Source organism: Chiloscyllium plagiosum, unplaced genomic scaffold, assembly GCF_037043375.1.
Source record: "Chiloscyllium plagiosum isolate Xiang-an unplaced genomic scaffold, Cpla_swu_hap1 HiC_scaffold_3, whole genome shotgun sequence".
Classification (NCBI taxonomy): Eukaryota; Metazoa; Chordata; class Chondrichthyes; order Orectolobiformes; family Hemiscylliidae; genus Chiloscyllium; species Chiloscyllium plagiosum.
This window is the reverse complement of record NW_028270141.1, coordinates 59,377,408-59,403,887: the sequence shown is the minus strand read 5'-3', so window position 1 is coordinate 59,403,887 and position 26,480 is coordinate 59,377,408. Positions and strand designations below refer to the sequence as shown.

At 44.8% G+C, this 26,480-nt stretch overlaps 1 protein-coding gene across 6 annotated transcripts in view; it reads right to left on the bottom strand.

Annotated features, from left to right (window-relative positions):
• Window positions 1–863: 863 nt before the first annotated feature.
• Window positions 864–26,480, bottom strand: part of mpv17 (mitochondrial inner membrane protein MPV17) — a 101,336-nt gene continuing 75,719 nt past the window's right edge. For 2 of the 6 annotated variants that reach the window (XM_087979797.1, XM_087979798.1), the window contains exons 6-8: window positions 16,250–16,282; window positions 6,936–6,988; window positions 890–4,965 (exon numbers count right to left, since the gene is read on the bottom strand). In XM_087979797.1, coding sequence (XP_087835923.1) covers window positions 4,896–4,965; window positions 6,936–6,988; window positions 16,250–16,282 — 156 coding nt within the window. In that variant the 3' untranslated portion in view covers window positions 890–4,895. Of the gene's footprint in view, window positions 4,966–6,935; window positions 6,989–16,249; window positions 16,283–26,480 lie in introns of all 6 variants that reach the window. The other 4 variants (XM_087979799.1, XM_087979802.1, XM_087979800.1 and 1 more) reach the window with 4 other exon arrangements.

The following is a 26,480-nucleotide window of genomic DNA, read 5'->3' as shown; positions in this document are numbered from 1 at the left end:
GGAATTGAGTTCTGGAGTCCTGAGGTCATGTTGCAGTTGTATAAGACTCTGGTGCGGCCACATCTGGAGTATTGTGTGCAGTTTTAGTCGCCATACTATAGGAAGGATGTGGAGGCACTGGAATGGATGCAGAGGAGGTTTACCAGGATGTTGCCTGGTATGGTAGGAAGATCGTATGAGGAAAGGCTGAGGCACTTGGGGCTGTTTTCATTGGAGAAAAGAAGGTTTAGGGGTGACTTGATAGAGGTGTACAAGATGATTAGGGGTTTAGATAGGGTTGACCATGAGAACCTTTTTCCACATATGGAGTCAGCTATTACGAGGGGGCATAGCTTTAAATTAAGGGGTGGTAGGTATAGGACAGATGTTAGGGGTAGATTCTTTACTCAGCGAGTCGTGAGTTCATGGAATGCCCTGCCAGTAGCAGTGGTGGACTCTCCCTCTTTATGGGTATTTAAACGGGCATTGGATAGGCATATGGAGGATAGTGGGCTAGTGTAGGTTAGGTGGGCTTGGATCGGCGCAACATCGAGGGCCAAAGGGCCTGTACTGCGCTGCATATTTCTATGTTCTATGTTAATATATGATTTGGAGATGTTGGTCTGGGGTGTACAAAGTTAAAAAAAATCACACAACACTAGGTTATCGCCCTACAGGTTTATTTGGAAAGCTAGTGCTTCCAAGTAAATCTGTCAGACTATAACATGGTGTTGTGTGATTTTTAGCTATGTAGAATATAGATTTTGAAAATTACCATTGCTATCTTTTGATAGAGAACAGCACTGCTGTGGAAAATTTAGGAACTTAATTTTTTCCTCAATTGGAATAAATTATTTTAAAAGATAAAATATCCTGTAGTTCATTTATTCTAAATTGAATATATTAAATTAGCACACAGAATAGGTGTTTTGTTTGGTGCATGTTGAAAGTAATTTCTCTACAATACAAGTTAACTTTGTTTTAAAGTTCAATAATATCACTGGGTTGAAATAACTGATTTAATGCCTTTTTTAGTGTAAAGATTTTTTTTATTTTATTAACATTAAATTTGTAACCAAATAGTCCACAGAATTTGCTGGACATTAAAAGTTTAGCATATTTTAATTTAAAACAGATCATTAAACAATGAGATAAAATCATTTAAACTTACAACTTACTGCTTTTCAAACTGTAAGATTGTTAATGTTGATACAAAATGATTCGTCAATGGTCCCAATTTGAGCCTCTGAACTGGGATGAGTTTATCAATCTCAGTCTCAAATGTGGCAAGAAAGACAGGACAAAGGTCTTTATGCTCCTAACAAAAGAAATATTGGGAACAGTTTCAGTTCCTGATCACATTGACTGACCTCAGCTGGATGCTTCTGAACATCAATGACATTTTACAAAAACTGAAAGAACCATGCATGCTGGAAATCAGAAACAAAAACAGAAATTACTGAAAAAAATTAGCAGGTCAGGCAGTGTCTGTGGAGAGAAATCAGAGTTAACCCTTTTGAAGAAGGATCACCGGACCCAAAACATTAACTCTGATATCTCTCCACACATGATGACAGACCTGATGAATTTGCCTAGCAATTTCTGTTTTGTATCAGTGACACTGGAGGATGAATCTGTCAATACACACTACTTGAAGCTCATTTGAGAAGCTGGATAACTGAGGAAGATACAGAAGAGCATAGTCATCTGTGGATCAGTGACCGGTGTGAACCAACAGATCGCAATTAATTGCACAAATGAGTTACTCTGAATGAGGTCAAATCTTGTGTAATAACTTTAGGAAAGAAATGGGGAACAAGTGACAAAGAACAGGGACACTGTATTTGGGGAAAAAAAGGGCCAGATAAGTAAAACAGTCAATGAAACATTTAAACATCCAATTGAAGTTTAAAATAAATGCAACCAGATCTGCTGAGAGCAATGACATCCAGTATTGAGGTCATATTGAAAAAAATACTTAAGAAAACATTGAAATATGGTAGGTTTGGGAAAACAAATCTAGGGATTTCTACATTTAACTTCATTTTTTTTATGACGCAAAGACTCATCAGATTCAATCCATATAGCCAGGTGTAGTTGTAGTAACCAAATGCTGGTCTTCAGCAAATTTGTAGTAATCAATGAAGTAAATTATTTTGTACATTTAAATTTACATGGAAATACCCAATGTAATTCTAGAGTCAAAGAAAATTGGGCGCCCCAATGAACAGAGAACTTTAGTGAAGGCAAAGAGCACAGATATATACAAATTGTAACAGCTGTTAAGCATAAATGGTTAAACAAAACATACTCAAAAAATATCTAAATGTTCCATTGATGCCGGTTCGTAATTTTATCAGAAGTTAAAAATTATTTTATTATACCTATCCAATATTGCTCTATTTATTGCTCTATTTGTACAATTTATATCCTTGTAATTGATACTTGACCAGACAACTTCAAAATGTGTGCATTATTTTAAATTTTGCTCCTTTTCCAAAATATTCATCATTAATATGTTAATGTCTAGCAGCTACCCTCAACATTGGGTAATTAATTTTTGTCTGATGCTAGGTATTTCTAATAAATTAGGATAAAGAGGAAAAGGTTTACTGAAGTTATTATGTAAAATAAGGACTGATAATGAGTTCCTACCATTACCGTGGCTACCCATGTGGTAAAGAAATTAATTAGGTAGCAAGAGATAGATGATACATTTACATAGAGTAAGCCAGGAGGTTGACTTAGGGTGCTCCATGGTTGAGGCTTTAAGAGTTAAACCTAAATGTATTTAAATGTAAGCTTAATTTAGAACTGCTTAGACACAGAGGAGGCATGAAACATTTAGCTACATACATTATCATGGTTGCAGCTGTATGCAAAGGTAGAAGACTCAAGGTGGTTATAGGGAGATGCCTGCTATAAATGGGAACCTGTTAGCATTTTCAAAGAACTTGATTGAGATTTTTGAAGTAACAAAGAGGATTGATGAGGGCAGTGCAGTAGTTGTGATCTATATTGACTTCAGTAAGGCATTCAACAAGGTTCCACATGGGAGACTGGTTAGCAAGGTTAAATCCTATGGAATACAGGGAGAACTAGCCATTTGGATACAGTACTGGCTCAAAGGTGGAGGGTTGTTTTTCAGACTGGAGCCCTGTGACCAGTGGAGTGCCACAAGGATCGGTGCTGGGTCCACTACTTTTCATCATTTAAATAAATGATTTGGATGTGAGCATAGGAGGTATAGTAAGTAACTTTGCAGATTACACCAAAATTGGAGCTGTAGTGGACAGTAAAGAAGGTTACTTCTGATTACAACGGGATCTTGATCAGATAGATCAATGGGCTGAGAAGTGGCAGATGCAGTTTAATTTAGATAAATGTGAGGTGCTGCATTTTAGAAAAGCAAATCTTAGCAGGACTTCTACACTTAATGGCAATGTCCTGGGAATGCTGCTGAACAAAGAGACCTTGGAGTGCATGTTCATAGCTCCTTGAAAATGGAGTCGCAGGTAGTGAAGGTGGCGTTTGGTATGCTTTCCTTTATTGATCAGTGTATTGAGTACAGCAGTTGGGAGGTCATGTTGCAGCTGCACAGGACATGGTTAGGCCACTGTTGGAATACTACGTACAATTCTGGTCTCCTTCCTATCGGAAAGATGTTGTGAAACTCGAAAGGGTTTCAGAAGAAAATTACAATGATGTTGCCAGGGTTGGAGGATCTGAGCTATAGGGAGAGGTTGATTAGGCTACGGTTATTTTCCCTGTAGCATCAGAGGCTGAGGGGTGACCTTATCAAGTTTTATAAAATCATGAGTGGCATGGATAGAATAAATAGACAAAGTATTTTCTTTGGATTGGGGGAGTCCAGAACTAGAGGGCATAGTTTTAAGGTTGGAGGGAAAAGATATAAAATAGACCTAAGGGGAATTTTTTTCGGGCAGAGGGTGTATGGAATGAGCTGCCAGAGGAAATGGCAGAGGCTGGTACAATTGCAACATCTGGATGGGTATATGAATAGGAAGAGTTTGGAGGGATATTGGCCAGGTGCTGGCAGGTGGGACGAGATTGGGTTGGGATATCTGGTGGGCATGGACGAGTTGGACCGAAGGGTCTATTTCCATGTTGTACATCTCTATGACTATGACTTGGTCATGAGACATGGGCACAGCAGAAACTTGATTAATCTTACAATGTAGGATTAATCAAGATATTTATCTTAACTGGGGACTAGTCCAACCTCCTAATGAGACACTGATGTTGTAGTTGTCTCATACAGTTTATCATCACGTGACAAATAGTATACCACAAAATGTATAAGAATATAAACAAACCTTTGTCTGCTGAACTGTGTTTTATGATCAGTATTCCTTAATGCGTATAGTAGAAGAAAGCCTGTGTCTGCTCGGGACACCTAATTATCTGTGTTGAGTATAATTTGGAACTTTTCCAATTTTAAAAGCAAACTAAAGCATCTAAAACATGTGCTTCACTCAAAAAAGACACTTGTAAACTGAACAAAAATGCAGTTTCACAAAATTATTTTGTGCACATTTAGTATAAATTTGATGCAAGGTGTTTTTGCTGAATGATTTCAAGACTTTGAGGTCTTAGAAATGTTTTCCAGCATTTTCACTGCAATAACCATCTAATTTCTATTAGGAATGTATTCTTGACATCTGAGGTGGGGGAAGAGGAATTTCTATTTCAGCCTACAATATTGGAGACATCTAATGTAAACAAAACTAAATTAAAAGGCAATGTAAGTCTCACAATATTGCCTCAGAATGACTGCAACAGCATTACACCACAATGTTAGTATTTCAGTAAATAGAATGGTCATGTCAAGTAGATCAGAAAAGTCATCTGTATTTCTTTTCTGTGACAAAAGAGATTAATTAATCAAATACATTTTAAATTTTGTTTGCCATCCATGAGAGGTAGGTATTCCACATCAGAGCAACAACTTGAATTAATGGCAACCTGTGTCAAATAAAAAAAAGACAAATAATTTTAGTAATCTATTTCCCTAATCCTTCAGAAACTTTACCATGCAATAATTTATCAAAACATTCCAATGAAATATAGAACTGCGTGAAATTGTGGCACTTACCCACTAAGTACCCACCATACATGGACGAAAAAGTCAAGGCTACCGCAAACTAGAGTAAGCAATTGTTTAATGATGTGAAATGTCCTAATGTCTACCAAACAACCTTTATGGGATGAAATTAACCTGAAGTGTGCAGCCTTACTGTTTCATATCTTAAATAAGAAACAGCTTTTGAGTTCACTTTCTTTGGCAAAACATTCAATTTTCTAACTTACATTTAAATCAACATTTCTCAAACTCTGTATATCTCAGTAGTTGTTCAATAATTTGGCCATGGAGATTGTTCCCTGTTCACACAGATGCCAGGTATGCTGTAAAGGGTTGTTTAGGATTTCTAATTACAGCAAATTTCAATGCAAAAATCCATGCAAAATGCGTGGGCAAGTGTCAAATGTAATAAACTGCTGTCGCTGCCATGTGTGCTAGGGCAATTTATAATGCAAAAGCAATTATTGCCTTCTATAGCAATAAAGCACAATATAAACTTCACTTAGAATTGCATACATTAAATATTTCTGGTTTCACAGATGCGCCAAGTGCACCAAGACACGTCAGTGTAACAGTAATTTTCTTTTCCAATGAGATTTTTAAAATTTAATTGGTGTTGTGTGCAAAAAAAAAGATCAACACTGGTGGATGTAAAGCAATGACAATGATCAATGATTTTCTATTGTATTCATTCAAATCTCTGGAATTCTCTACTTGACAGGTCTTTGGCTCAAAGAGTTTATTCAAAAGTGAGCTTAATAGACTTTTCAGCACTGAGAGGATCAAGGATAGGGCAGGAAAATGAAGTTGATGCAAAAGCTCTTTTATACATAGAGGAAGCAGCTCAAATGGGCAATGTATTTCACTCTTGTTTCTGAAGCTGGATATTAGAAGCATGCAGGCAGCTCACAAATTCATACTGTCAGGTGGTGTGCAATTTAGCGCCACAATCCCCATCCCAAGGCACTTCTGGAGAAGTTGGGCTAGGGTCAGATTAGCTGCCCATGAGCAAATAGAAAATAGTCAATTGAGTGCCATTGGGATCAAATTTGTAGCTCATTAAGACACTTCTAGTGTTGACTAGAATTTCTGGTCAGCAATGTGGGCATGACGTGGTCTAGTCAGGCAATCATGGCGGGATCATGGCTGAAAGGAAAGGTCCGACATTCTACCTTCACAACTGTCAGGACAGACTGACGGTCTCCTGTAAGTTTTTTCCCTTCAAGAACAAGACTTTATTAATTCCACCTCATTACTCATGTGTTCATGGCACAGGTTTTGACATGACCAGTTGCAGCTGGTGCATTTTACACTTGGACCATGATCTAATTAGGAAACTTTTCTTATTCCCCTCCTTTCTTTACTTAAGGAAATGTCTTATTTTTGTTACTGGAGTTAGAAGGGGAGGAGTAAAGGACAGATAGTAGGAGAGGCTGTATCAGAAATAATCCGCATCTGCATTCACACTGACACTTAAAAACCAAAATAATGCATTCAGCTGTAAATCAGAAACAATCAGAACAGTTCTGAGGAAGAGTCACCAGACCTGAACATTGACTTTGATTTTTCTTCACAGATGCTGCCAGACCTGCTGAGCTTTTCCAGCAATTCTGTTTTTGCTTTTAATCCTGACATTTAGGTTGATTCCAATCTAATGTACCACTGTAGGATTTTCTAATCTACAGTAGAATTTTTAGTGTGCTATCTGATAACCAGCTAGCTCCAAGGGCAGGCATCCTTTCTACCAGGAGCTCAGTCACTACAGTAGACAAGCATCACCTCTTGTTAAACTTGGCAAAAGCTGAATTTTTTTCTGGAGGATTAATTCAAGAAATAATAAATAAAAATTTACCTGTATACTAGTGGTACAAAGTAGAAATTTAACATTTGTACTGTTGGCCAGATCTTCAAAAGAAAAAAAAAAGTTAGTTTTACAACTTTTACTTTGAAGGTTACAAGATTTTAATTTGCACAAATGATAACTAAATCACATGGATACCTTCTGCTGCGGAAATGATCAGTACTAAAAATGATCATGCTATGTTACATCAAATTTACTGCACAGCAACAGGTCAACTGGTCTGTGCTAAAGTATATTGATAATACAAACATCTCTACTTCATCTACTAACACAGACTTCCATGTCTTTCCTCACGTACTTATCTAGATTTTCCCTCAATGCATCAATACTACTTGCCTCAACTACACTGATAATTGAGTTGCAAGTTCTTACCTTTCTGGTATTTATTGGTCATTATCTTATGTTTATGGCCCTGATCTCACTCAGAAGTGGCATATTTCTCAGTAAGTACAACTGCTTAGTTATAAAGGTTATACTTGTAAACCTTGTAAATATTTTTGCATCTTCTCCAGTTCCACAATGGCTGCATAGCAGTTCTACAATAAGGACAGCAGAACTATGGACAGCATATGATGTGTGGTCTAATCATGGTATGGTACAATTTTAACAACACTTTTCTGTATCTCAATTCCATTTCTCTGGAAATGAATCCCATGCATAATTAGATGATTATGTAATGTTTTGCCTCTCTCAACTAATAATAATTTCACAGTAAAAACTTTTCAGTGATTATATTAGCAGGAATATTTGTACGGACAAGATAGACCTTAATTTAAATTTATTGCAAATATTAGGAGCAGTACTGGGCATGGGTCTATCACAAAAATATCATTAACTGATCACTAAATAACAATTTAACTTAGAAAACTGAATGGCTTATGTGGCGATGGATAAATATCAAACTGATACAATGGGCTGGCACTGTACTGATGACACAGCTGGGATACAATGGGCAGATTAATGGTTCTGCACCTATTATCACACACCTACTCTAGGAGAATTGGATTGCTAGATCCATAAAACAAAAATGAAAGAAATAAATTCAGGTTAAATTACAGCTGGAGGAGAGTCTGATTTCATTACATTGACAATAGTCACCAACACAAAGACACTAAGTTTGCTGAAAAAAGACATTTTGTCAAAATTTTTCATCTTGCGCTCATCAGGACATTTCACAAAAATGCAAATTAAAGCGGCTAACTAATATTCATACTGCATGAGGGGAGTATGTTTATTGATTGGCAAGTGGACTCTGATTGGTAGATGCATTGCTATGGTCAATGCACACTTTAATGCTAATTGACAGTTAATAGCTACGCTTTGTTGAATTTTAAAATGGGCAGATTGACTCAGATTGGTCAGGGTATTGCCCTGAAAAATGAATCAGTGAATTTGGAACAGATGAAGTGTGTGTACATGGTCTATCTGCAAAGAACAGGGCCATGTTCATTAACATTTGTACCTTCCAAAGCATGCCAACATGACAGCTTGTCGGATGATCCGAAACTAACTGGCAGCATAATTTCTCACACATTCAAGGTTATCCAGCAAATGTTGTCCAATTGCAGAATGACATCCAAATATTAGACACAACATTGCAAGGTTTTCAACTTGTTGCAAACAGCTAGTGGAACATTCTATTTGATACTATTGGGACGCACAGTCTACATATATGACATTACACCGACAAATTCATAGCATGTCCCTTCAGCTGTTTGAAAGAAGACAACTGAGTAACTTGAAGGTAGTTGAATGCTTGGGAAATAATGGGTTAAATGTATACTAAATATATATTAAAAATAAACAAAAGGAAAAATGTAAGGTGCCAATCTGGAAATTAGCTGATTTAATGCAAATAAAAGCGTCATAGAATCCTTACAGTATAGAGGTAGGCTATTCGGTCCATCAAATCCCACCCAGACCCATCCCCCCACTCTATCCCTGTAAATGTGCATTTGTCATGGCTAATCCACATCCCTGGACACCACGGGCAATTTAGTAAGGCCATTCCACCTAAGCTGCACACCTTTGGGATGTGGGAGAAAACCGAAACACTGACAGGAAACCCATGCAGACACAGGGTAAATGGGCAAACTCCACACAGAAGGTTGATGAGAGGTTATTACAGTGTTTATATCTTTGGCTGCAGAAGGCAAGTATACCAAAGATGCAGCAATTAAAATGTGGATACACAGGAGGCTAGAACTGGAGGAGCATGGACATCATTGCTGTATGCAAGACTGCCAATTATAGAATTAATAAAGTGTGAACCTTAGAAAACAGGAGTGGTGGGGAAAGAAACTTGGCATAGTTAAGACACACAGTGAATCTGTGAGCCAAATATAAGCTTTATGGATGGTGATGCCATTAATACTTTGGGATAGTTACCTTGAATAGCTAATAATGGCATAGGTGAAAATTTCAGCAATAGATAAGAGGAGGCATGCATGTTGTCACATGATGTTACAGGTGGAAATAGTGTTCCTGACAATGTAGATAGGTGATCTGAAAGTCATTTTGGAGTCAAATACAATATTAAGTTTGTGAACTGTCTGGTACTGCCTCAAACGATTGCCAGGAGAGAGATGGACTCAGTAGATAGGAAATGGAGCTTCAAGTAAAGTCCTAAAACAATGTATTATCAGAGAATCCCTACAGTATGGAAACAGACCATTTGGCTCAACAAGTCCACATCAACCCTCCGAAGAGTAACCCACCCAGATCCATTCCCATACCCTATTAATCTACATTTCACCTGACTAATGCAGATAACCTAAACATCCCTGAACACTATGGGCAATTTAGAATGGCCAATTCACCTAACCTGCACATCTTTGAACAGTGGGATGAAACCGCAACTCTCAGAGGAAATCCAGGCAGACACAGGAGAATGTGCAAACTACACACGCACACACACACACACACAGTCGTCCGAGGCTGGAATCAAAGTTGGGTCCCTAGCATTGTGAGACACAGCATTAACCACTGAGCCACCGTGCTGCCCTTGTCCAATAGTGGACGTTGGTACAGTAATTTAAGACAGTGGCGAGGTCAAGGGCTGTGTTGACTAGAGAGAGAGGAAAAGAGAGATGGAGAGAGAATGCAAGAGGAAGAAAGAATACAAAAAAGTGATTGAAAAAGAGAGCATGAGTGAGCAAGACAGCACGTGAGAGATGGTGCACGCAAAAGAGAATGCACAAGAGAAAATGCACAAGGGAGCAGACGTGACAGAGACTGAGACAACGAAAGTGAGGACATGAAGGAGTAAGTGAATGAGCGAAAGACATCAAAAGACAGTAAGTGTGCACGCCAGTGAGCGCAAGTGTGAGCACAAATGAATGAATAAAAAGAGTGAGTAAAAAAGAGACTGAGCAAAGAGGGCACACAAAAGGGGAAGCAAGCCCATGCAGGAGGGTGAGTGAGCCCCCGCAAGAGTGGGAGAGAGACAGGGAGAGTGCAAGAGAAAGGGAGAAATTTAGAGAGAGAAAGGGAGAAATTTAGAGACAGCATGTGAGGGAAGAGAAAGAAAGGGGGAAAGAAAGAGGGAAAGAAGAATAGCCAAAGAGCAAATGAGCAATAGCGCACACAAGAGAGCCCGAGCGAAACAGACAGCATGAATGAAAGAGAGAGTGTGCAATAAAATGAGAAAGAGTGCAAGCAAAAAACAGCACAGGTAAAAGACAGCGAGAGAGCATGAAAGAGAGCATGAGCGCGAGCGCAGAGAGAGAGAGAAAAAGTGAGAGCAAGTGGAAGAAAGAAAGCGAGAGCGTGAATGAGTGAGAGTGACAGAAAGAGGGCAAGCAAAAGAGTGTATAAAAAAGAGTGACAGCACGAAAGAGTGAGCAAAAGAGATGGCACATATACAAGAGAGATGGAGGGAAAGTGCAAAAAAAAGTGCAATTGGAAGAGTGAGAGCAAAAATACAAGTGTGAGAGAACACAAGAGGGGCAGCGTATGAGAGCAAGACAGAGAGAGCACAAAAGAGACAGTATGAGCCAAAGAGACAGAGAAAGTGAGAACGAAAGAGCATGTGAGGAAGTGAGTATGCAAAAGGCAGCAAGAGAAGAAGAGCTCAAGTCAAAGACAGAGAGGGCAAGACAGAAAGTGAGAGTGAAAGACAGCGTGTGAGAGTACGTGAAACAAAGCAAAAGAGAGTGAGGGAAAGTGACAGCACGAAAGAAAATGCGGGCGAGAGCAAGCGAATAGGAGTGAGAGCACACAAGAGTGCACAAGAGTCCTAGTGAAAGACAGTGAAGGGAAAGCGAGAGGGAGAGAGTACGATAGAGCCAGATAAAGCTAGAGACCGTGCGAGTGAGGATGGGATTGCAAGTGAGAAAGAGCACGAGTGAGAAAGACAGTGAAAGTGACAAAGAATGAAAGACAGCGTGCCAAAAGGAAAACAGAGCGTGAAAGAGAGGGAATGAGCGCAAAATATAGGGTGCGGGTGCAACAGAGAGGGAGCGAGTGCAAAAAAGCGAGCAAAAGCATGAGAAAGAGAAAATGCACGAAAGAGAGAACAAGTGAAAGACAGAAAAAAAAAGACAGCACGAGAGAGGGAGACCAGGGAAAGAGAGGGGGAGAGCAAGCAAGAGAGGGAGAGACAGAGACAGAGAGCGAGAGAGGGAGAAAGCAAGAGAAAGAGTGCAGAAGAATGCACGAGTGAGAAAGAGCGATGGGGGAGAGTGCAAACAAGGTGTCAATACAGAAAGCGGGGGAGAGAACAACGGAGGGAGGGAGTATCAAACAGGGAGCGCAAAAGAGGGAGAAGGGAGCATGAAAGAGGGAGAGACCGCAAATAGTGAACGAGAGAGAGAATGCGAGCAGTACAGAGAGCGAGCAAATGAGATTATGAGAGAGAGCGCAAGTGAAAGAGAGCAAGATAGAGGGACGAAGAGTAAGAGTGAGTGAGGGAGGGAGGGCACGAGGGAGGGAGGGAGACAGCAAGGGAAAAATTAGGAGAGAGAACGTGACAGAGACATTAAGACGGAAAGGAATAGGAAAGCTTAGAACGGGAGAAAGAGCGCACGAGAGAGACTGCACACAGCAGAAAGAGTGCGCGCGACAGAAAGAGCATTGGTGAGTGAGGAAGGGAGCGCAAGAGAGCGAATGTGAAAGAAGGGTCATGCACATGAGAGGGTGCGAAGAAAGAAAAAGTAAGTAAGAGAGAGGGGAGAATACAGAGTGAGATGAAGAGAAAAAGAGAAATGAAGAGGAAAAGAGTGAGACAGAGAGTAAGAGAGAATAAGAAAGCGACTGCAAAAGAGAGAAAGCACACTAGAGAGAGCGCGCGGGGGGGGGGGGGGGGAGAGAACAAAGCGCCGGGGGGGGGGGGGGAGGAAGAGAGCGCGCGGCGGGGGAGAGGGGGGAAGAGAGCGCGCAGGGTGGGGGGAAAGAGACCGCGGGGGGGGGGGAAGAGAGCGCGGGGGGGGGGGAAAGAGAGCGCGGGGGGGGGAAAGAGAGCGCGCAGGGTGGGGGGAAAGAGACCGCGGGGGGGGGGGGAAGAGAGCGCGGGGGGGGGGGGGAAAGAGAGCGCGGGGGGGGGGAAAGAGAGCGCGGGGGGGGGGGGAAGAGAGCGCGGGGGGGGGGAAAGAGAGCGCGGGGGGGGGGAAGAGAGCGCGGGGGGGGGGAAGAGAGCGCGGGGGGGGAAGAGAGCGCGGGGGGGGGAAAGAGAGCGCGGGGGGGGGAAAGAGAGCGCGGGGGGGGAAAGAGAGCGCGGGGGGGGAAGAGAGCGCGGGGGGGGGGGAAGAGAGCGCGGGGGGGGGGGAAGAGAGCGCGGGGGGGGGAAGAGAGCGCGGGGGGGGAAGAGAGCGCGGGGGGGGAAGAGAGCGCGGGGGGGGGGAAAGAGAGCGCGGGGGGGGGAAAGAGAGCGCGGGGGGGAGAAGACAGAGAGCGCGGGGGGGGGAAAGAGAGCGCGGGGGGGGGGAAGAGAGCGCGGGGGGGGGAAGAGAGCGCGGGGGGGAGAAGACAGAGAGCGCGGGGGGGAGAAGACAGAGAGCGCGGGGGGGAGAAGACAGAGAGCGCGGGGGGGAGAAGACAGAGAGCGCGGGGGGGAGAAGACAGAGAGCGCGGGGGGGAGAAGACAGAGAGCGCGGGGGGGAGAAGACAGAGAGCGCGGGGGGGAGAAGACAGAGAGCGCGGGGGGGAGAAGACAGAGAGCGCGGGGGGGAGAAGACAGAGAGCGCGGGGGGGAGAAGACAGAGAGCGCGGGGGGGAGAAGACAGAGAGCGCGGGGGGGAGAAGACAGAGAGCGCGGGGGGGAGAAGACAGAGAGCGCGGGGGGGAGAAGACAGAGAGCGCGGGGGGGAGAAGACAGAGAGCGCGGGGGGGAGAAGACAGAGAGCGCTGGGGGGAGAAGACAGAGAGCGCGGGGGGGAGAAGACAGAGAGCGCGGGGGGGAGAAGACAGAGAGCGCGGGGGGGAGAAGACAGAGAGCGCGGGGGGGAGAAGACAGAGAGCGCGGGGGGGAGAAGACAGAGAGCGCGGGGGGGAGAAGACAGAGAGCGCGGGGGGGAGAAGACAGAGAGCGCGGGGGGGAGAAGACAGAGAGCGCGGGGGGGAGAAGACAGAGAGCGCGGGGGGGAGAAGACAGAGAGCGCGGGGGGGAGAAGACAGAGAGCGCGGGGGGGAGAAGACAGAGAGCGCGGGGGGGAGAAGACAGAGAGCGCGGGGGGGAGAAGACAGAGAGCGCGGGGGGGAGAAGACAGAGAGCGCGGGGGGGAGAAGACAGAGAGCGCGGGGGGGAGAAGACAGAGAGCGCGGGGGGGAGAAGACAGAGAGCGCGGGGGGGAGAAGACAGAGAGCGCGGGGGGGAGAAGACAGAGAGCGCGGGGGGGAGAAGACAGAGAGCGCGAGGGGGAGAAGACAGAGAGCGCGGGGGGGAGAAGACAGAGCGCGGGGGGGAGAAGACAGAGAGCGCGGGGGGGAGAAGACAGAGAGCGCGGGGGGGAGAAGACAGAGAGCGCGGGGGGGAGAAGACAGAGAGCGCGGGGGGGAGAAGACAGAGAGCGCGGGGGGGAGAAGACAGAGAGCGCGGGGGGAGAGGAGAGAGCGCGCGGGGGGGAGAGGAGAGAGCGCGCGGGGGGGAGAGGAGAGAGCGCGCGGGGGGGAGAGGAGAGAGCGCGCGGGGGGGAGAGGAGAGAGCGCGCGGGGGGAGAGGAGAGAGCGCGCGGGGGGAGAGGAGAGAACGCGCGGGGGGAGAGGAGAGAGCGCGCGGGGGGAGAGGAGAGAGCGCGCGGGGGGAGAGGAGAGAGCGCGCGGGGGGAGAGGAGAGAGCGCGCGGGGGGAGAGGAGAGCGCGCGCGGGGGGAGAGGAGAGAGAGCGCGGGGGGAGAGGAGAGAGAGCGCGGGGGGGGAGAGGAGAGAGCGCGCGGGGGGAGAGGAGAGAGCGCGCGGGGGGAGAGGAGAGAGCGCGCGGGGGGAGAGGAGAGCGCGCACGGGGGGAGAGGAGAGCGCGCGCGGGGGGAGAGGAGAGAGAGCGCGGGGGGAGAGGAGAGAGAGCGCGGGGGGAGAGGAGAGAGAGCGCGGGGGGAGAGGAGAGAGAGCGCGGGGGGAGAGGAGAGAGAGCGCGGGGGGGAGAGGAGAGAGAGCGCGGGGGGGAGAGGAGAGCGCGCGGGGGGGATGAGGAGAGAGCGCGGGGGGGATGAGGAGAGAGCGCGGGGGGATGAGGAGAGAGCGCGGGGGGGGAGGAGAGGAGAGAGCGCGGGGGGGTGGGGGAGAGGAGAGAGCGCGGGGGGGGAGAGGAGAGATCGCGGGGGGAGAGGAGAGAGCGCGGGGGGGGTGGGGGAGAGGAGAGAGCGCGAGGGGGGAGAGGAGAGATCGCGGGGGGGGAGGAGAGAGCGGGGGGGGGAGAGGAGAGAGCGCGGGGGGGGGGAGGAGAGAGCGGGGGGGGGAGAGGAGAGAGCGCGGGGGGGGGAGGAGAGGAGAGAGCGCGGGGGGGGTGGGGGAGAGGAGAGAGCGCGGGGGGGGGAGAGGAGAGAGCGCGGGGGGAGAGGAGAGAGCGCGGGGGGAGAGGAGAGAGCGCGGGGGGGAGAGGAGAGAGCGCGGGGGGGAGAGGAGAGAGCACGGGGGGGGAGAGGAGAGAGCGCGGGGGGGAGAGGAGAGAGCGCGGGGGGGGGAGAGGAGAGAGCGCGGGGGGGGAGAGGAGAGAGCGCGGGGGGGGGAGAGGAGAGAGCGCGGGGGGGGGAGAGGAGAGAGCGCGGGGGGGGAGAGGAGAGAGCGCGGGGGGGAGAGGAGAGAGCACGGGGGGGAGAGGAGAGAGCGGGGGGGGGAGAGGAGAGAGCGCGGGGGGGGGAGGAGAGGAGAGAGCGCGGGGGGGGTGGGGGAGAGGAGAGAGCGCGGGGGGGGGGAAGAGGAGAGAGCGCGGGGGGAGAGGAGAGAGCGCGGGGGGGAGAGGAGAGAGCGCGGGGGGGGAGAGGAGAGAGCACGGGGGGGGAGAGTAGAGAGCGCGGGGGGGGAGAGGAGAGAGCGCGGGGGGGGAGAGGAGAGAGCGCGGGGGGGGAGAGGAGAGAGCGCGGGGGGGGAGAGGAGAGAGCGCGGGGGGGGAGAGGAGAGAGCGCGGGGGGGGAGAGGAGAGAGCGCGGGGGGGGAGAGGAGAGAGCGCGGGGGGGGAGAGGAGAGAGCACGGGGGCGGGGGGGAGAGGAGAGAGCACGGGGGCGGGGGGGAGAGGAGAGAGCACGGGGGTGGGGAGTGCAGAGAGCGCGGGGGGGGGAGAGGAGAGAGCGCGGGGGGGGAGAGGAGAGAGCGCGGGGGGGGAGAGGAGAGAGCGCGGGGGGGGAGAGGAGAGAGAGCGCGGAGGGAGAGGAGCGAGAGAGAGAGCAAAGCAAAAGGAAATGAGAGACTGAGAGAAAGACAGAGTTAAAGGAAGAGAGACAGGTATCTCTGGAAATCAATGATGTTGCTGGTGGGTAGCATAAGCAATAAGATGGGGCTAAGGATAAATCTTTTTTCAAAACAAAGTTACTGCAGGAGATTTATGCTTGCTTTACAAATATTTTCTGTGGTTCAGCTATTGTTCATGGTTAGAATATTTTCATTAAGGGATATATTGGCTTAGAGTCCTCTTATTACAGTCCAATGCAGAAATAAAAATCCTTTGTGTTTACCACTTTAAATTCAGGATCACTCAGATACTCAATCATCGAAATCTCAGTCTCTACCCCAACATTTCCAGTTGCATGGAATTGCTCGAGCGTAGGATGAGAGAGATAGCGACCAAGGTTGGCATCATTGTGAACCACATTATGACATTGACAATCATTCTTTCTTAAATTCTCAACAGAAGATTTTAATTGGATATTATTACTTACATAATAGTTTGATATCAATGTATCTTTATAATCCTAAGAGAACAAATAAATATTGTCAAAATTATTTGTTAATATCACAGTTTAAACCTTTATTACTATAACTCAATCATTAAGATGTAAAGGGTAAAGTAATATAAAGGTGAACATATTTATGAAAATCCTCAAATACTTCTCAACTGGCCTTGCAGATTTATCTACTTTTAAGGCTGCTAACCCTGCTCATACATCCTTTCTGTTCATATTAATTTCTGCTAACATTTCACAGTCTTACAATCTGATGTCTGCATCAGGGTCACTATTTCTTTTGTCAAGACTGATGCAAAGTATTTATTAACAATTGTGCCCATTTCATTAGGCCCACAAACAGATAACCTCTATAGTACGTCCTCTTTCTCATTATTCTTTTGTACTTTACAGACTTAAAAGCCCCTTTATGCCCACCAATGCTTTCTCATGCACTCTCCTGGTTTTCCTAGTTTCCTTTTTATTGTTTTCCCCTGGCATTTTTATACTCTAGACTCTTACATATTATGTCTTCAATATCAGTCATAAGATGTTTATTTTATTTGCACAAGTAGTTACTCCTCTTCCTCTAGGTTAAATTGTATATTATTTTAATAAAATTAGCCTTTCCACAATTTGGAATTTTATTTCTCAGCTCATCCTTATTTTGTTTTTGTAACTGTCCTCAGCTATGGTCACTACCTCCAAGCCCCTACCTTCTATCTGCATAATCTTCAAATATTCAGTCCAGACCTCTCCCTCCATGTTAGTCTTTCTCTGCACTGTTTAGAATGTTCCCCTAGATGCAGTTCCAAGTGTTATGCTTTCTCCTCACTTTGTACACTAGAATTAACTTAGTTGTGGTTGACACTCAACTGCCCTCAAATGCCGAGCAAACCACTCAATTGCATCAACTACTAGAAAGTCATAAAGAAATGAAACCAGATGGACCAGCTGGCATCGACCTTGGAACCTGAAAAGACGATGGCAAAAACAAACAGCCATGCAAAGTCCTCCTTATCAACACCTGGGGGGGGGGGGGGGGGGGGGGGAAGAGTGCCAAAATTGACGAGCAACAGCCTGACACAGTCATTCTTATGGAATCACACCATACAGATAACACCCCAGACACCACCATTACCATCCCTGGATATGTCCTGTCCCACCAGCAGGACAGACCTAGCAGACGTGCCAGCAGTATACAGTCAGGAAGTAGTTGCCCTGGGAGTCTTTCACATCAACACCAGACCCCATGAAGTCTCATGGCTTCAGGTTAAACATTAGCAAGGAAACCTCTTACCGATTACCACATACTGTCCTCCTTCGGCTGATGAAGCAGTACTCCTCTGTGTTGAACAACACTTGGAGGAAGTACCGAGGGTGGCAAGGGCACAAAATGTACTCTGGGTGGAGGTTTCAATTCCACTATCAAGCCCTAAAGAATATAACTGCAATAATTCAGTTATGTTTAGTTTAGCGATGGAAAGGGATTGGTACATGCCACAGGTCAAGAGTTATCGATGGGACAAGGGCAATTATAATGTGATTAGGCAAGAATTAGGATGCATAGAATGGGGTAACAAAATGCAGGGGATGCAGAGAATGGAAATGTGGAACTGGTTTAAGGAACAGATATTGCGTGTCCTTGATATGTATGTCCCTGTCAGGCAGGGAGGAAGTGATAAGGTAAGGGAACCGCGGTTTACTACAGAAATTGCATCTCTTGCTAAGAAGAAGGAGGCTTATGTGTTGATGAGGCAAGATGGTTCAGATGAGGCGATGGAGAGTTAGGAAGCATTTAAAGAGTTAAGAGCAAAGAGAGGACATGAGCAGTCTTTAGCAAATAGAAACCCTAAAGCTTTCTATAGGTATGTGAGGAATAAAAGGATAATTAGGGTAGGAATAGGGCCAGTCAAAGACAGAAGTGGGAAGTTGAGTTTGGATCCTGTGGTGATCAGAGAGGTGCTAAACTAACATTTCTCATCGGTTTTCAGTCAGGAAAAGAAGAATATTGTTGAGGAGAAGAATGAGGAAGAGGTGTTATCAATTCTAGAAGGAGTGAAAGTAGACAAGTCCCCTGGGCTGGATGGGATTTATCCAAGGATTCTCCGGGAAGCTAGGAAGGAAATAGCAGAGCCCTTGGCGTTGATATTTGAGTCATCGTTGTCTACAGGTCTAGTACCAGGGGACTGCAGATTGCAAATGTTGTGCCCTTGTTCAAGGAGGGCAGTAGAGGTGATCCAGGTAATTATAGACCGGTGAGCCTTACTTCTGTTGTAGGAAAGGATTATAAGAGATAATATTTATAATCATCTAGCAAGCAACAATTTGATTTCATTTAGTCAACATGGTTTCGTCAAGGCCAGGTCGTGTCTCACAAACCTCAGTTTTTTCAGAAGGTGACCAAGCATGTAGATGAGGGTGGGGCAGTTGATGTGGTATACATGGACTTCAGTAAAGCCTTTGATAAGGTTCTACATGGTAGGCTGTTGGATAAAATGCAGAGGCATGGAATTGAGGGTGATTTAGTAGTTTGGATTAGAAACTGGTCCTGATAGCATTCCAGCAATAGTACTGAAGATGTGTGCTCCAGAACTTGCCAAGCTCTTCCAATACAGTTACAACGCCGGCATCAACCTGACCCTGTGGAAAATTGCCCAGGTTTCTTGTACACAAAAAGCAGGACAAATTCAACCCGGCCAATTACTGCTCAATCGGTCTACTCTCCATCATCAGTAAAGCAATGGCAAGTGTCACCAAAAGTGCTATCAAGCAGTACCTGCTCAGCAACCACCTGCTCAGTGATGCCCAGTTTGGGTTTCGCCAGGGTCACTCAGTTCCTGATCTCATTACAGCCTTGGTTCAAACATGGACAAAAGACTGAATTCCAGAAGTGAGGGGAGAGTGACAGCCCTTGACATCAAGGCTGTATTAGACTGAATATGGCATCAAGAAGCCCTAGCAAAACTGGAATTATGGGTATAAGGGGGCAAACACTCCGCTGGTTAGAGTGTCATACCTGACACAAAGGAAGATGGTTGTGGTCATGGAGGGACAGTCATCTCAGTTCCAGGACATCTCTGCAGGAGTCCTTCAAGGCAGTGTCCTAGGCCCAACAATCTTCAGCTGCTTCATCAATGATCTTCCCTCTGTCATAAGGTCAGAAGTGGGGATGTTCGTCAATGACTGTATACTGTACATCACCATTCACAACTCCTCAGATCCTAAACCAGTCTGTGCTCAAATGCAACAAGATCTGGACAATATCCAGGCTTGAGGAGACAACTGGCAAGCACCTCACAAAAATGCTAGACAATGATCGTCAACAATAAGAGACACTAACCACCACCCCTTGACATTCCATCACTGAGTTCTCCCAATGTCAAATCCTTGGGGTTAACATTGACCAGAAACTCAACTGGACTCACCACATAAACACAGTGGTTACAAGGGCAGGTCAGAGACTAGGGGTATTGCGATGAGTAACTCATCTTCTGACACCCCAAGGTCTATCACCATCTACAAAGCATAAGTCAGGAATGTAATGGAATACTCCCCACTTGCTGGATGGGTGTAGTGGCAACGACACTCAAGCGGCTTGACACCATCCAGGACCATATGTGGATGTACCTACTAGAGAAGGTGCAAAATTTGACCTACGCTTCAGGCAGGTGACTTGAGGCGTCAGTGGGGGAGCATTTTGGGGGCAGCGACCATAATTCTATTAGTTTTAAAACAGCGATGGAAAAGGACAGACAAGATCTCTCAGTTGAAGTTCTAAATTGGAGGAAGGCAAATTTTGACGATAGTAGACAAGAACTTTCGAAAGCTGACTGAGGGCAGATGTTCGCAGGTAAAGGGACAGCTGGAAAATGGGAAGCCTTCAGAAATGAGATAACGAGAGTCCAGAGACAATATATTCCTGTCAGGGTGAATGGAAAGGCTGGTAGGTGCAGGGAATGCTGGATGATTAGAGAAATTGAGGGTTTGGTTAAGAAAAAGAAGGAAGCATATGTAAAGTATAGACAGGATAGATCGAGTGAATCCTTAGAGGAGTATAAAGGCAGCAGCAGTATACTTAAGAGAGAAATCAGGAGGGCAAAAAGGGGACATGAGATACCTTTGGTAAATAGAGTTAAGGAGAATCCAAAGGATTTTTACAACTACATTATGGACAAAAGGGTAACTAGGGAGCGAATAGGGCCCCTCAAAGATCAGCAAGGCAGCCTTTTGTGTGGAGCCATAGGAGATAGGTGGAGATACTAAATTTGCATTTTGTATCAGTGTTTATTGCGGATAAAGACAAGGAAGATATGGAATGTGGGGAAATAGATGATAACATCTTGAAAAATGTCCATATCACAGAGGAGGAAGTGCTGGGTGTCTTAAAACACAAAGATAGATAAATCCCCAGGACCTGATCAGGTGTACTCTAGAATGCTGTGGGAAGCTAGGGAAGTGATTGCTGGGTCCCTTATGGAGATATTTGCATCATCGATAATCACAGGTGATGTGCCAGAAGACTGGAGGCTGCCAAATGTGGTACTATTACTTAAGAAAGATGGTAAGGACAAGACGGTGAACTATAGACTGGTGAGCCTGACATCGGCGGTGGGCAAGTTGTTGGAGGGAATCCTGAGGGACAGGATTTACAAGTATTTGGAAAAGCAACAACTGATTAGGGATAGTCAACATAGCTTTGTGCATGGGAAATCATGTCTCACGAACTTGACTGAGTTTTTAAAAAAAAGTTACAAAGAGGATTGATGAGGGCAGAGTGGTGGATGTGATCTATATTGACTTCAGTAAGGCGTTCGACAAGGGAGATCAGTTAGCAAGATTAGATCTCACGGAATACAGGGAGAACTAGGCATTTGGCTCAAAGGTAGAAGACAGAGGGTGGTGACAGTTGTTTTTCAGACTGGAGGCCTGTGACCAATGGCGTGTCACAAGGATCAGTGCTGGGTCCTCTACTTTTCATCATTTATATAAATGAATTCAATGTGAGCATAGGAGGTATAGTGAGTAAGTTTGCAGAAGACACCAAAATTCGAAATGTAATGGACAGTGAAGAAGGTTACCTCAGATTACACAACACCAGGTTACAGTCCAACAGGTTTATTTGGACGTACTAGCTTTTGGATCGCTGCTCCTTCATCAGGTCGTTATGAAGTATGAGAATGTAAGACACAATTTATTGCAAAGGTTTACAGTGAGAGTTCACACTGTACACTTTTGCTATAAATTCTCTATCTTACAATCGTGCACTCCACAACCATCTGAAGAAGCAGTACTCAGAAAGCTAGTGATTAGATTAGATTAGATTAGATTAGATTAGATTAGATTAGATTACAGTGTGGAAACAGGCCCTTCGGCCCAACAAGTCCACACCGACCCGCCGAAGCGAAACCCACCCATACCCCTACATTTACCCCTTACCTAACACTACGGGCAATTTAGCATGGCCAATTCACCTAACCTGCACATCTTTGGACTGTGGGAGGAAACCGGAGCACCCGGAGGAAACCCACGCAGACACGGGGAGAACGTGCAAACTCCACACAGTCAGTCGCCTGAGTCGGGAATTGAACCCGGGTCTCTGGCGCTGCGAGGCACTGGCACTGTGCCACCGTGCCGCCCACAACAATAGTGCTTCCATTTAAACCTGTTGGACTATAACCTCGTGTTGTGTGATTTTTAACTTTGTACACCCCAGTCCAACACCAGCATCTCCAAATCATGACCACCTCAGATTACAACAGGATCTTGACCAGATGGGCCAATGGGCTAAGGAGTGACAGATAGAGGTTAATTTAGATAATAGTGAGGTGCTGCATTTTGGGAAAGCAAATCTTAGCAGGACTTATACACTTAATGGCAAGGTCCTAGGGAGTGTTGCTGAACAAAGAGACCTTGGAGTGCAGATTCATAGCTCCTTGAAAGTGGAGTCATAGGTAGATAGGATAATGAAGAAGGTGTTGGTATCCTTTACTTTATTGGTCAGAGTATTGAGTACAGGAGTTGGGAAGTCATGTTGCAGGTGTACAGGACGTTGGTCAGATCACTGTTGGAATATTGCGTGCAATTATGGTCTTCTTCCTATCGGAAGGATGATGTGAAACTTGAAAGGGCTCAGAAAAGATTTACAAGGATGCTGCCAATGTTGGAGGATTTGAGCCATGGGAGAGACTGAATAGGCTGGGGCTGTTTTCCCTGGAGCGTTGAAGGCTGAGGGGTGACCTCATAGAGGTTTAAAAAATCATGAGGGACATGGATAGGATAAATAAACAAAGTCTTTCCCTTGGGGTGGGAGAGTCCCGAATTACAGGGCATAGGTTTAGCGTGAAAGGGGAAAGATATAAAAGTGACCTGAGGGGAAACTTTTTCACAGAGGGTGGTGCATGTATGGAATGAGCTGCCACAGGAAATGGTGGTGGCTGGTACAATTGCAACATTTAAAAGGCATCTGGATGGGTATATGAATAGGAAGGGTTTAGAGGGATATGGGCCAAGTGCTGGCAAATGGGACTAGATTAGGCTGGGATATCTGGTCGCATGGACAAGTTGGACCAAAGGCTCTCTTTCCAAGCTGTACATCTCTATGACTTTATGACAAAGGAATCCACTTGATTGATCCCATATCTACAAACATTAAATATCCCCACCATCGGCACTCAGTAGCAGCAGTGTGTACAAGCTGCACTGCAGAAACTGACTAAAGATCCCAAGACAGCACCTTCCAAACCCACAACCACGTCCATCTAGAAGGACGAGAGTAGCAAGTACTTGGGAACACTACCACCTGCAAGTTCCCCTCCAAGCTACTCACCACCCTGACTTGGAAATATACCGCTATTCCTTCACCATCGTTGGGTCAAAATCCTGGAATTCCCTCCCTACCAGCATTGTGGGTCAACCCACAGCAAGTGGACTGCAGTGATTCAAGAAGGCAGCTCACCACCATCTCAAGGGCAAGTAAGGATCGGCTATCAATGCTGGCCAGCCAGCAATGCCCAACTTCCACAAGTGAATTGAAAAACAAATTGGATACCACATGTATTTGTGTATAGGCTGATCTCATGATCTTTGGTCAAAAAATCTGGTATTTTTCATACACCTCGTGTGTAAGTCTACCCTAGCTTATCAGGGGTCTGCAAGGTTTGTAGCTCAGGTTGAGGTTTAGGGTATAGGTTTGCTCACTGAGCTGTAGGTTTGATAGCCAGATGTTTCATTACCTGGCTAGGTAACAATGGTGACCTCCAAGTGAAGGGGTCTCTTCCTGACCATATAAACAGCCTTAAACGGTTTGCACATTTTTTGATTCAAATACAATACCTGCAATACCATGCCACGGTAGCCTAGACAGAAAACCAAGATTGCCCAACATGTACCAATAGAACTTAAATGATAAGTTAATTGGGTTCTACTGATTTGTAATCAGAAGTCAGAAGAAAAATGGATTCAGTCTCTCATGCATCGGCTATATGGACAAAATCCCAATGAACTCTAATATGCCAGGGACCAGAACTATGGACAAGATTGGAGCAAAAATAGCTTTGGTTAAGACCACTGGCCAAGAAAGGAGTTAATTCACCATAGTACTTGGTCGTATGGCACATGGAATAAAGTTAAGCCTATGGTGATTTTTAAGCAGAAAACTCTGAAAATTTCCTAAAGGCATTGTGGCCCTCGACCATGAAAAAGGGTGGATGGATGAAGGTGGATGCAAGACTTGGATCAGGGAGATCTGCAAAGTGCGACCAGGTGGACTTAGAAAGGAAAAAAAGCTTGCTGGTTTAGGGTATGTTAAGAACTCAGTGAAATTGCAATGATTCCTGGAGGCTTTACGAACATGGTGCAGCCACTAGATGTTAGCATCAATAAATCTTTTGAGGACCTTAGTATGAAAGAAATGGAACACTTGGATGCAAGAAGGGTAAAAAAGCTTCACAAAGGGTGGCAACATGCATGCGTCATTACTTGCAACTGTATGTGAGTGGATTGTCGAGTACTGGAAGATGAAAACTGAAATTATTGTGAAAGCCTTTAAAAAATGTGGAATTTCTAATCCTTTAGATGGTACAGAGCATGACTATTTATGGTCAGATGGAAGTGATGACAAAGCAGTTGATGAGTGCAGATGAAGATGATCCATACAGTGATATGCTTGACCCAGACAACTGGAATGAATTATTCAGTGGTGCAACTGATGAGGACAGTGAATTTGAAGGATTCTGATGAACTTTTACATGTACTGGTAGCTTTTGTTTTTAAGCAGCCCTCCCATAATATTTGTGCAATACGGTGAGAAGAGTTTTTTGATGTAATTGTTATTAGTATTTTATTTTTAAAAAATCGCATAAAACTATCAGTCTTTTATTTTGTTTTTACTGCTCCTCTGTTTTTATTTCATGAATTATATGTTATATAAAGACTCCTGATTGATGGCCTGACCTCCTGCTGGTGTGCCTATTAACGTTTGTACATATGTGTAAATCTACATGCACTTTATGGTACTGGTAACTGGAATGCGGTATGATAGTACTATTCTAACACAGCAGGCAGAATGGAGAAAGTTATTTTGTAGATAAATATTCAATAATGGTCATAATTCTTTTTCCTTTTGTTGTTTATTATTTTATATAGAGATCTGGCTCTTGTTTGTTCATTTTTGACTCATGCCAAGCATGAATTTCATCCCCTCGAAACCAATACCTTATGTATAAGTCAAACCCTAATTTCAGCTTAAAAAAGTGGTCTTCAAAACTTGACCTATACACGAGTATATATGGTAGTTAAACAATCCCTTCTTATTATTATTTAGTCTTCTTATTCTTATTTTTGCAAAATTTAATGACGTTTAATCCCCTCTCTCCTTGAAAGTTTTGTACATTATAGAACACAAACAATACCGGTGTCCCTTTTGTACTTTTTACTTCTACTCATATGGCTTCATTTGATGATTCTTCCAAGATTATGCCCATCCACACTACTATAATTGATTCCTTGATCAAAACTGCGATCTTCCACTCCCCAAACTCATTTGAATACCCTGTTACCAGGAATGTTGAGCTGTCAATCTTGCAGCCAAGTCTCAGTCATTGCTGTGTCCTCATTTATTAGGGAACCATGTAATTAAAAACAAGTAATGTTGTAAATTACACGCTCCACTTACTCATCAAAATGTGTTTCACTCTGCAGTTTATATTTTAATCTACTTATCAAAGATGCATCACTTTTTCTGTTTCAAATTCTGCATCAATATACAAACCCTGACTAGAATTCTTTTGTACTGAAAATGTGTTGCTGGAACAGCGCAGGTCAGGCAGCATCCAGGGAACAGGAGAATCGACGTTTCGGGCATAAGCCTTTCTTCAGGAAGAAGGGCTTATGCCCGAAACGTCGATTCTCCTGTTCCCTGGATGCTGCCTGACCTGCTGCGCTGTTCCAGCAACACATTTTCAGCTCTGATCTCCAGCATCTGCAGACCTCACTTTCTCCTCATAGAATTCTTTTGTATGCTGATCCTTCTATAAAAACTGACATGTAAAACCATTTACTGAAGAGAATACAGAATTTTAAATTTCTAAAATGATTTTTTTTCTCACTACTTCTACTGGCCTTTCTTACCTATTTGCTGTCAAGCATTCCCTAATTTTTCCTTTCTCTCACTCCATCTTTCAGATTGGTCACTAAATATTTTCCAGATGGACATAAAGGATTTATAATGTTTTTCCATGATGAATGGGAATATCCCCAGTAGAAGTAGTGACCTACTAAATACAATCCATCTATTTTGTCTTAAAAGGTGGTAGATACAAACAGTGATACAAAAATCACATAAATACAGGCTTGTGTTAAAATGTCAAGATTACTTGAATTATAAAAATACAGAACTTCAGCTGGTGATATTCATATTTTGAATATGGAATCTGCAATATTTTTAGACAAGCACAGAGATAACATTAAACATGCATATGCCAGTGTTGGGTGAAGTATATTCTATGTCACTGAGTATATTAACACCATCAGTAGCTTCCTTCGTAGTTTACAGGTTATACTTTTAGTATTATCAGAATTTATATGAGGATGGTACAGACAGTATTTGTCAAAAAGAAAGTTTAATTATAGTTAACCACAAAAGTAAATAAAACCACCTGCTACAACTTGAAGAATAACTGTAAATCAAGATGCTAAAAATGGCATGAGAAGCTCAAAATAGGTTTTC